Source organism: Lolium rigidum, chromosome 1, assembly GCF_022539505.1.
Source record: "Lolium rigidum isolate FL_2022 chromosome 1, APGP_CSIRO_Lrig_0.1, whole genome shotgun sequence".
Taxonomy (NCBI): Eukaryota; Viridiplantae; Streptophyta; class Magnoliopsida; order Poales; family Poaceae; genus Lolium; species Lolium rigidum.
This window is the reverse complement of record NC_061508.1, coordinates 165846518-165856246: the sequence shown is the minus strand read 5'-3', so window position 1 is coordinate 165856246 and position 9729 is coordinate 165846518. Positions and strand designations below refer to the sequence as shown.

The 9729-nt window shown below is 45.1% G+C and overlaps 1 protein-coding gene across 1 annotated transcript; it reads left to right on the top strand.

Annotated features, from left to right (window-relative positions):
* Window positions 1-2426: 2426 nt before the first annotated feature.
* Window positions 2427-7120, top strand: LOC124682700 (protein HOTHEAD-like). The gene is made up of 6 exons (XM_047217337.1): window positions 2427-2751; window positions 3265-3619; window positions 4599-4912; window positions 5383-5771; window positions 6289-6860; window positions 6942-7120. Exons 1-6 carry the CDS (start codon window positions 2682-2684, stop codon window positions 6994-6996), a joined length of 1755 nt encoding a protein of 584 aa, XP_047073293.1. The 5' UTR covers window positions 2427-2681; the 3' UTR covers window positions 6997-7120.
* The last annotated feature ends 2609 nt before the right edge of the window (window positions 7121-9729 follow it).

Here is a 9729-nt window from a genome sequence, read left to right as displayed (position 1 = left end):
AAAATCACATTTCGTCAAGAGGCGCGAACTTGTCTCTTCCTCTTGATCAAAGAGGGGGCATCGCTCAGAATGGTCCAGCCTTTGCTTCTCTAGCCTATTGGCAGTCTAACATCAACTCATGGACATCCGAACAGTTAATCCTCCGAGGTGGTATTACAGATGTAGGCAACAAAGTCACGGAACCTACTTAAAAATCAAATGTATCACAAAACTATGCATTTAAACGAAAATATCACAAAGCCACCGAGGCTAAACTAGTAAACTGTATCACAAAACAACAGATGCAGTAAGCATGTCGCTTAAACATGTAGTCGGATGCAATAGTTTATACGTTAAGCCTATACTTCAGAAACTAACTCACCTAAATTAGAAAACATTGTTACAAGGGGTTGTGTATTAATTAGGGACTATAGTCATGCTGCAATCGCGCAAAGCCAGATTCGACACTGCCCCTTGCATAGTACAGCCAGACAACTCACTGTGACCTAACTAAGCCAAAGCATGATAATTAGCAAACATATATGTTCTCTCTTCCAACATGTACCCTCTCTACCTACCCTTCTACTTCTCTTCCAAGCCAAGCAAGGTTCCTAACAATTTGCCAAGGCGATCATCTACTGTCCACAAGACCAGAACATTTTCATGCACTGCTGATTTCTATGAATTGTCTCCCCAGTCATGACCAATCAACAAAGTCTATTTTCGCCTGTACCATGAGCTGAATCTGAATCCGTCGACCCACGAGTCAGATCTGAAGATGGCGGCCTGCTTCCGCGGTACCCACCCCAAGGGCCATGGAACTTGGCGTCCTCGTTGGTTCGGTTGCTGTATTGTGGTGGAGGGGTCGGGGGCTCTGGCCAGGAGAGATCTTTGGCCGGCAGTGGTGGTCACGGCGTCGGCGATGTTTCGGACGCCATCTTCCTCCTTGGAGGCGAGGTTGAGGTACATCCCCCTTCCCTCCTGCCTCTGCGCCCGGGTGAAAACCCAAAATCTCCGGATTGGGCGGCAACGGCGCTCGGGCGTCGTGTTCTCCTTGGAGTCGCCGCCTTGGGACTGCGGAAGGTGACCGTGCTGCGTGTGTTTCATGGTCTGCAGGTAGCGGCGTTTCCTGGAGCGAAGTGTGGTCGTTTTCAGCTGGTGCTGTGGCTTGTCGGTGGGTAGGCGCCCTCGGCCTGGGCGAGAGGGGAAAGATTTCCCCTTTTCGGCAGCAACTAGTGTTCTGGCCGGTCACGGCGACATGGATGCCCCTTTCTTGCCGCATCTTCTTCAGCGATCTCCGACCTGAAGCTGAAGTCTTATCGATGGTCGGTGCGATGGCCGGCGGCGATGCTCGCGCTTGGTTCTGGTCCTTGGCATGCTGCCCCAGGTGCTTATGTGTGCTCTTGGGAGAGCTGCTCTGCGTGCTGACGGTTCGGCGCCCTACGATTCAAGACGAGAAGGTTGGAGCCTTCTTCGGAAGCGGAGGCGGATGACATGTTGGTTGCGACGCGCCAGGACTTGACTATGGCAGGATTTTTCGGTGGTGGGCTTCACGGCGTTTCCTCACCTCCACTCTGTTCATTCCGTTGGATGATGGCATTGAAGGCCAAGCTGTGCTTTTTTGTAATTTTTACGTTTGCTTGTTCCTTGTAACTCTGCCGTTGTGGCTTTATTAAGTTAAAGCTGGACGTTTGGCCTTGTGTTTAAAACACTGCTGAAGGTGGAAGTACCAACCAAAGTGCAGATGCAAGGGGCTCAAAGTTCCTAAAGACACATCCATTTAAGCGCATGAAACGGACAGATGTTTTTGCACCTAGTAGCATATGCTCCTGGTTTTTGAAATGAGATTTAAGCGCATTTAAAAAAATTAAAAAATTCCGACAAAAAGTGCCGCGCGTACATCTCGACGTCCTAAGTGCTTGCAAAATGGTTTCGCGAAAAATCGATATATTTTATGTAATGTGCAAAAATGACAAATTTTGGTGCTAGAAAAATCTCCTCACGAGACATTTCTTTATCTTTTTAACACATGACACAAAAGATGTCGGTTTTCCGCGAAACTTGGCATGCGCACAGAAAATCTTGAAATGTACGCAGGGAAAAATTCGAATTTTTTTTAATAGTTTAAAATGTTTTTTGGGTGGCAGGAGCATATGCAGCCACCATCAAATGTGAATTTCCCACAGGTATAGGAGAAAACAACACACTGGGTCTATAGGCACGAAAAAAAAACCTCATTAATAATTGAATAAATTATTATATGAAGATATGTCTGCCATGTATCTAAATCGGGGTTGGTGGGTATATATATATATATATATATATATATATATATATATATATATATATATATATATTCACAGCAGTATAGCTGTGGTTGGTTACTTGGTTGGCTGATGAGACCATAAATCTGAGTTGTACTGAACAGTGCTGCCTCTGCATTCAATAGCAATTAATGGTGTGGGTGAGCGCCCTTGAATGAATGTGCACAGGGAACCCCCAATCCCTCCAGTGCCCCTACTGTCTACATAAACGAGTGAAATGCATTGGGCATGGTTGCGAGGTGGAAAATTCAGAGAGCACAAGACAGAAAGGAAACTACGCAGAATCAGAGGTGTCTGTGTGAAAGAGAAAAAAAATAACCAAGGGGAGCTGGCGGAAGGGGGGCGCTTAACTTTGGAATCTCACCCCCTTGGGTTTCAATGGGTTTCATCAGAGGAGGAGTGTTGTTCAAGATCTTGGTGTTCCTCTGCTTCATCAGATTATCTCAAGGTACATTCCATCTAGTACTTCAGTTTATCTATGCTTCTCAAAACTGGACTGTAAATCATCTCCCTCAGAAAAGTACAATGTTTCGGAGTTGGAGTTCAATTTCTCTATTAGTTTCTGGCTTTCTGCCAATCAGCTTCGTTATGCCCGTCATAGCTGTTATCTAGAGATTATGATCTCGCTGAGGGACATGGGCCCTCATATAGACATTTTGGCTATATCCTACATTCTACATTTCCTACATTCTGAATTTGTTGTGTTTCCTTAGTTCCGAAGTGGCATTCCACTTATTGTAAGCATCTTTTGTATATAATGATACATAAGAAAGCGTCATTCGTTCCAAGTAAAAGACTTGAAAAAGGAAGTGTGGAAAAGTGTACCTTCCTCCTTTTTATCTCAACCTGTAGTAACCAGCAGAAACCTGATGAGGAAGATGAAGAGTTTAGCATAACCAGAATGAATATATCAAGACAGAATAACAATAATTGACTGGACATGGAACACTTGAACTTGCAGGAAGAAACAATTCCACCACACTGGATCTCCCTCCTCTCCGGAAGGCAAGCAGTTTCTCCAAAATGCAGCATGAGGCATATGACTACATCATTGTCGGCGGGGGCACGGCCGGATGCCCTCTGGCAGCGACCCTGTCCAAGAAGTACAAGGTGCTCCTGCTGGAGAGAGGTGGATCTCCTTATGGCAACCGCAACATCTCATACCTTGAGAACTTCCACATTTGCTTGGCCGATGTGTCCCCGACTTCACCATCTCAGGGATTCATCTCCACTGATGGAGTCATCAATGCCCGCGCAAAGGTTCTAGGTGGAGGAACATGTATCAATGCTGGCTTCTACAGCCGAGCCAACCAAAGGTAAACAATGTGTAGCATGTATCTGTAGGTTCCATCTATCTAACTTAACTTAAGTTCCATTTACTTCGCGAATGAAGCATGAAAAAAGGAAGCACAGCTGATCAAACATGCCGGGATAATTAACAGCTACTTAACCTTAGCACCCCTTGTAGATGTGTTAGCATGTCACATCCACAAAGAAGTGTTTATATCTTCTGTATTAAGCAAGATTACACTAGTCTCAGCACTAAAGAGCCAACAAAACAGCCAAAAAGAGAAGCCAAGTTAGCCCAGACAAGCTTTTTGGGGAATATCCGCTGGTAAGTGGTTAGTTGGTTACTACTCCGAATGGTAATGAACTAACTAGCCCAACCGTTAGGTACTATTTCAGTTTCCGCTTTTACCCGTTTAAGTACAAAACACGATGAGGCAATAACAATTACCAGGCCAAGATGTAACGATATAAACTCCAGCTTTTAGCCTTTTACCACTACAAACCTTTTCAGCCTCACAATTGTACCTGGTCCAAGAAGAACTTATGATTTGATTGGAGATATGTCACAGAATTTTCTTTTATATGGATTCTCATAGCGTTGAGTACCATAGTCCAAAAATTGATTTTGCAGTTTCAGGACAGACATCAGATGTATTAATGGTAGCTCAACAGCATTAGATATTGTGGCCAATAATGCATTCCAATAGGTTAGCTTGGCAATACAAAAGAGTAATTACATCAGAGGTAAGCCAGTAAACCTGTTTTACTTCCTGACATTACTGGAGTTCTTTGGAGCACTTGCAGTGCCAAATCTTAAGAATATTATATGGCAGTTTTTCCAGAAATCTTAAGAATATGAGAAGTAAATTGCTCACATAAGCATAAGGACGCTTATATAGCATAAAATCTGGTTTCATGCCAGGGTAGGCAGATGTGCCTATTGGACTGAACCTATCATGTGACCACAACTATTAGTAACTGATTGTCATGCCCTTGTCCCTGCAGATTTGTGCAGGATGCGGGATGGGATGAAGAGTTGGTGAATCAGTCTTACCCTTGGATCGAAGAGAGGATTGTTTATTGGCCAAATATTGCACCTTGGCAAGCTGCCCTGCGTGATGGGCTGCTTGAAGCAGGGGTCTCGCCTTACAATGGATATACCTATGATCATCTCTTTGGAACAAAAGTTGGGGGAACCATCTTTGATGAGGCTGGGTACAGGCACACTGCTGCCGACCTCCTAGCTGCTGGAAATCCTAACAATCTCAGAGTGTTGCTTCATGCTAGTGTGAACAAAATAGTTTTCAAGATGAAAAAGGGTAAGCAATAATTCAATTAATTCCTAGATCTTATAATCCTGGAAAAGCTTCATGATAAGAAGAACTGAGAACCCAGTGAGAAATCTGGTAACTGGAAAATGCAGAAATTTCAGGAAATTGTTTCCCAATTAATTATTACAAACTGGATGGACTTATTGAAAAACAAAAATAACAGAAATGTGATGTTTTGAGGATTCAAACCCACGATCCCATGTTGTCCACTTACAAAGCATGATGCGTTGCAAGAGTAGATGTACCTTTAAAATGATCAATACTTTTCTTGATAGTTTTTGCTTTTGGCTGAATCTAGTTAGTCTCCACAACCAGTGAGAGGTCCAGTTACCAGCACCAGACATACAATTTCTTACACACAGAATCTCTATCCGCAAACTAGAGAACAGAGCTACTTCAAACAAAAAGGGTAGGTACTGCATAATCACTCTGTCATAGTAACGTCATCTCTTGCACAGGACATCTGAAGCCAAGTGCTATTGGGGTTCAATTCAAGGATGAGAATGGTGAACAGCACCAAGCCTTTCTCAGCGAAAAGAGAGGCAGTGAGATTATTGTCTCTGCCGGTGCAATTGGAAGCCCCCAGCTATTACTGATAAGCGGCATTGGACCAAGACCTGAACTTAAGAAGCATAACATTTCTGTAGTGCTTCACAATGAACATGTGGGTAAAGGGATGTCAGACAACCCTCTTAGCTCCGTTTTTATCCCCACCGAGAATCCCCCAAAGCAGTCTCTCATTGAGACTGTTGGAATAACTGATGGTGGTGTGTTTATCGAAGCCAGCAGTGGTTTCGGCCAGACAGACGATAGCATCCACTGCCACCATGGAATCATGTCTGCTGAGGTATGGCATCAAATTTGATTGTTTACTTTAAATAAAATTCAATGGCTTCATTACAAGTATCATGATGCATTTTAGTTCAAAAAATTATTATGCTGCATCATGAAAGCTTTTGTGCAAAATGCCACATCTTGTACAAGAAATTTTACGAAAACATGGACCCTAAATTGGCTTCTGGGAGCCACCTTCATAAGTTTTTAAATGCTCTTGCCCTTGGGCTTAAGTTTGCAGGTACCAAAGATAAACATATAGATGAATAAAAATTACTACTAACATGTAGGTAGCAGTTAAATCATGCAGCGGATAGACTAATTTACAACTACCTACTTTTCTATTAGTGTCACATAATAAAAATTCCGAATTCTTATTACTAGTGTCACTCGAAGTTATTTGTTGACTAGTAAGATTGTACAATCAGAATTAAATGTCTTCGAAAAACTTAAGTGTATGTCAACTTCCCTATTGAGAAGCATGACAGTTTTGATGCTTATCCATTAATTTTTTTATCATTGCAATGCAGATTGGGCAGCTTTCGACGATTCCTCCAAAGCAAAGGAGTTTAGAAGCAGTCCATAAGTATTTACATAACAAAAATAGCCTACCCAAAGAAGTATTCCATGGGGGATTTATTCTTTCGAAGATTGATGGCCCGCTGTCTAATGGTGATCTAGTTCTTGTGGATACTGATGCCAACAGCAATCCTAACGTCACCTTCAACTACTTCAAGCATCCACAAGATCTGAGACGATGTGTTTATGGGATCAAGACCATTGAGAGAATAGTGCATACAAACACTTTCTCTAACTTTACTCCCAGAGGTTCTGGATATCCAATGGAAAAGCTGCTCAACATGAGCGTAGCGGCTAACATAAACTTGATACCGAAGCACACAAATGACAGCACATCCTTGGAGCAGTTCTGTAGGGATACAGTGGTCACCATCTGGCACTACCATGGTGGATGCCATGTAGGCAAGGTGGTTGATCAACAGTACAAAGTGATTGGCACCTCAGGCCTCCGGGTGATTGACGGATCAACACTATCCAGGTCACCAGGAACAAACCCGCAAGCAACAATCATGATGATCGGCAGGTATAACAAAAAAAATTATTTTTAATAATATATATACCAAGTCCAGGGTTTGATCTTTATTTTTTTGTGTTTGATGTGCAGGTACATGGGAGTTAAGATCCTACGGGAAAGATTAGGAAGAGCGGCTGGAGTATAATAGATTCTTGGACCTTATCCAGTTCACCATGTAAGAATGTGACTTAGGAGAGGTATATAGTAATTTTTTGAAGAGATTCATCAACGTGCGCCAAAGAAAGAAAAGTTAGGAGTACCCTCTGTATTTTTACCCATTCATCTGGAAATATATGGCCTACTAAAATATCGTTTTACATCCACATTCTGACCCTCCTTGCTCTGTTTGATCTTTCAAAATAAATTACCCATATGATGGTTCCCTGAACTGTGGAGTGTGGGCAACACAAACTTTACTGAATGTAACCATAGACCTGGAACACGTTACAGAGAGCGTTTACAGCATAGTAGCAAATGCGCACGATGACATGATTTCAACCCTGGGATTTTAACCGCAGATTTATTTGACAGGACGATAATTCGTAACAACTAGACCACTAGTATGAGAAACGGACATGTCAGTTCAGAGAAAGGAAGTGTACCTCCTCGTGGACCTCGTCAGCGTGATGAAGCTTGGCACCTCAATATCTGAATCCTCTGCAGTTACAGAGCAAATCTGCGACAGGAAGGAATGTGATGCTAGTTGCTAGGCAGCAAGCCGGGTTCGGCACTACGGCCTAAGCCGCAGGCCGCAGAGTTTCTGACTTCTCGCCAGTCGGTACGCCTGCTCTACCGGGGCCACATTACAGCAGGGAAGCAACAGGACGGGATGTGGCCGACTAGTTGACGAGCTGTGGTTCGGACATTACCACGAGCACCTCGGGCGCATCGTTACTAGGCCAACGCGGTGGCACTTCGCAGGAGTGGAATGGAGCCTGTCAGATCGATGTGGTATTGACGGCGGGTGGGGCGGGACTGCTGGTTGTCGGCCGCGGCAGCGAGTTGATTCAGGATGCCGTTGCGATCTTGATGAAAGCCGACGACGACAATGCCTAACGGTGAAACTCCCACGCGCTGCAAAACCGCCACTACGAGCAAACATTACTTACTAGGAAGTAAGGGCATTTTCACCGGGGGTGATGCAAATCGAATGCTAAAATCGATCGGCTGGGTCTGTTTCCGTCGGCCCGAGGACACCGAAATGGTCATTAGACGAAGATTGTCCGTTTGCGTCGGGGGCAGCTCCAACGGACCGACGCATTTAGTCCGGCGAGACCGGCATGTAGAGAGAAAAAATGTTCACCATAGTACACATGATTGAGATATTCATATTTCTAGGTAGAATCCAGGTTTCGAAATTAGTGCAGGATGTTGAAACAAATTAAACATACAAACTGTGTGAAATTTGTGATTTGCCACCGCCGCCTCCTCGGCCGCCTGCTTCGCCTCCAGCCGTCTCCACCTTGCATGTTCATCCTCTTCTTTTTCCTCCTCCTCGTCCTGGCCGTCGTCGACAACAGCGTCCCCCTCTTCATCCTGGCCATTGTCGGCGACGGCCTCCCCCTCCTCCTCCTGGCCGTCCGTCGGTGGGGAGCTAGAGTTGCTCGGGGTGGCACTTCTATCCCACCAACGGCGCCATCCTAGCGGCTTCCCCTCTCTATCGATGTCCGATAGCAAAGATAGGTTGCTCATGGCTCAGTCGTAGAGATGAATGGCGTAGGCCGGTTGGAGATCCTTAGCGCAAACGCAGAGGTCTTATTGAGCAGGGATTAATGGCGGCACAAATACCGAAGAGGGCTGCGGTTGTTCTTCCGTGGTGGTTCGCGCGTCGATCGACGCGGTTTCCACTCCGGCGATTGCCCTTCCCGGCAGTTGTTGTGCTTAAATTCACACAAGCTCGAGCCATGGTCGCTGCCAGACGGGCCCGTGGGAGAAGCAAGCGGACGCTCGGCACTGATAGTTTTGGTGTAACGATGCGTACCCTTTCGGGCCATCGGTTGCATGTTATATAGGTAGGGAAAAGCCCCCTACGTGGCAGTACAAAGGGGGTACGTGTACGGTCTGAGTACTACTCCGTACATGTACACGTATACATAGCACATACACTAACATCCCCCCTTAATCTAAAGCTCGAGAGAGGTTTAGATTACGCTTGAATTCTTGCAAACCTTTGTCTAGAAGGGCTTTGGTAAACCCATCAGCAACCTGATCCTTGGTAGAGATAAATTTGATAGCAAGGCAATTATGAGCAACACGCTCACGAACAAAGTGATAGTCAATCTCAATATGTTTAGTACGAGCATGAAAGACTGGATTGGCAGACAGAAAAGTGGCACCTAAGTTATCACACCATAGGCAAGGCTTCTCATAGAGACGAACCCCAAGCTCACGAAGAAGAGCCTCAACCCATATCAGCTCGGTGGTAGCATTGGCCAAAGCTTTATATTCTGCTTCGGTAGTGGGTTGTTTTCTGGCATGCCAAGAGACCAAGTTAGTGTAGGATAACGTTGCATAGAAAACAAAAATTTTCCTACCGCGAACACGCAATCCAAGCCAAGATGTAATCTAGAAGATGGTAGCAACGAGGGGGTATCGAGTCTCACCCTTGAAGAGATTCCAAAGCCTACAAGATGAGGCTCTTGTTGCTGCGGTAGACGTTCACTTGCCGCTTGCAAAAGCGCGTAGAAGATCTTGATCACGATCGCTTCCGGCGCCACGAACGGGCAGCACCTCCGTACTCGGTCACACGTTCGGTTGTTGATGAAGACGACATCCACCTCTCCGTTCCAGGCGGGCAGCGGAAGTAGTAGCTCCTCTTGAATCCGACAAGCACGACGGCGTGGTGTCGGTGGTGGTGGAGAAATCCGGCGGAGCTTCG

What these genes read in the sequence shown, in the direction of transcription:
- LOC124682700 (XM_047217337.1), top strand. Translation starts at nt 2,682, where the DNA reads ATGGGTTTCATCAGAGGAGGAGTGTTGTTCAAGATCTTGGTGTTCCTC. An exon ending in CTTCATCAGATTATCTCAAG is followed by an intron (nt 2,752 to 3,264) that starts GTACATTCCATC and finishes TTGAACTTGCAG; the next exon opens with GAAGAAACAATTCCACCACA. An exon ending in AGTTTTCAAGATGAAAAAGG is followed by an intron (nt 4,913 to 5,382) that starts GTAAGCAATAAT and finishes TCTCTTGCACAG; the next exon opens with GACATCTGAAGCCAAGTGCT.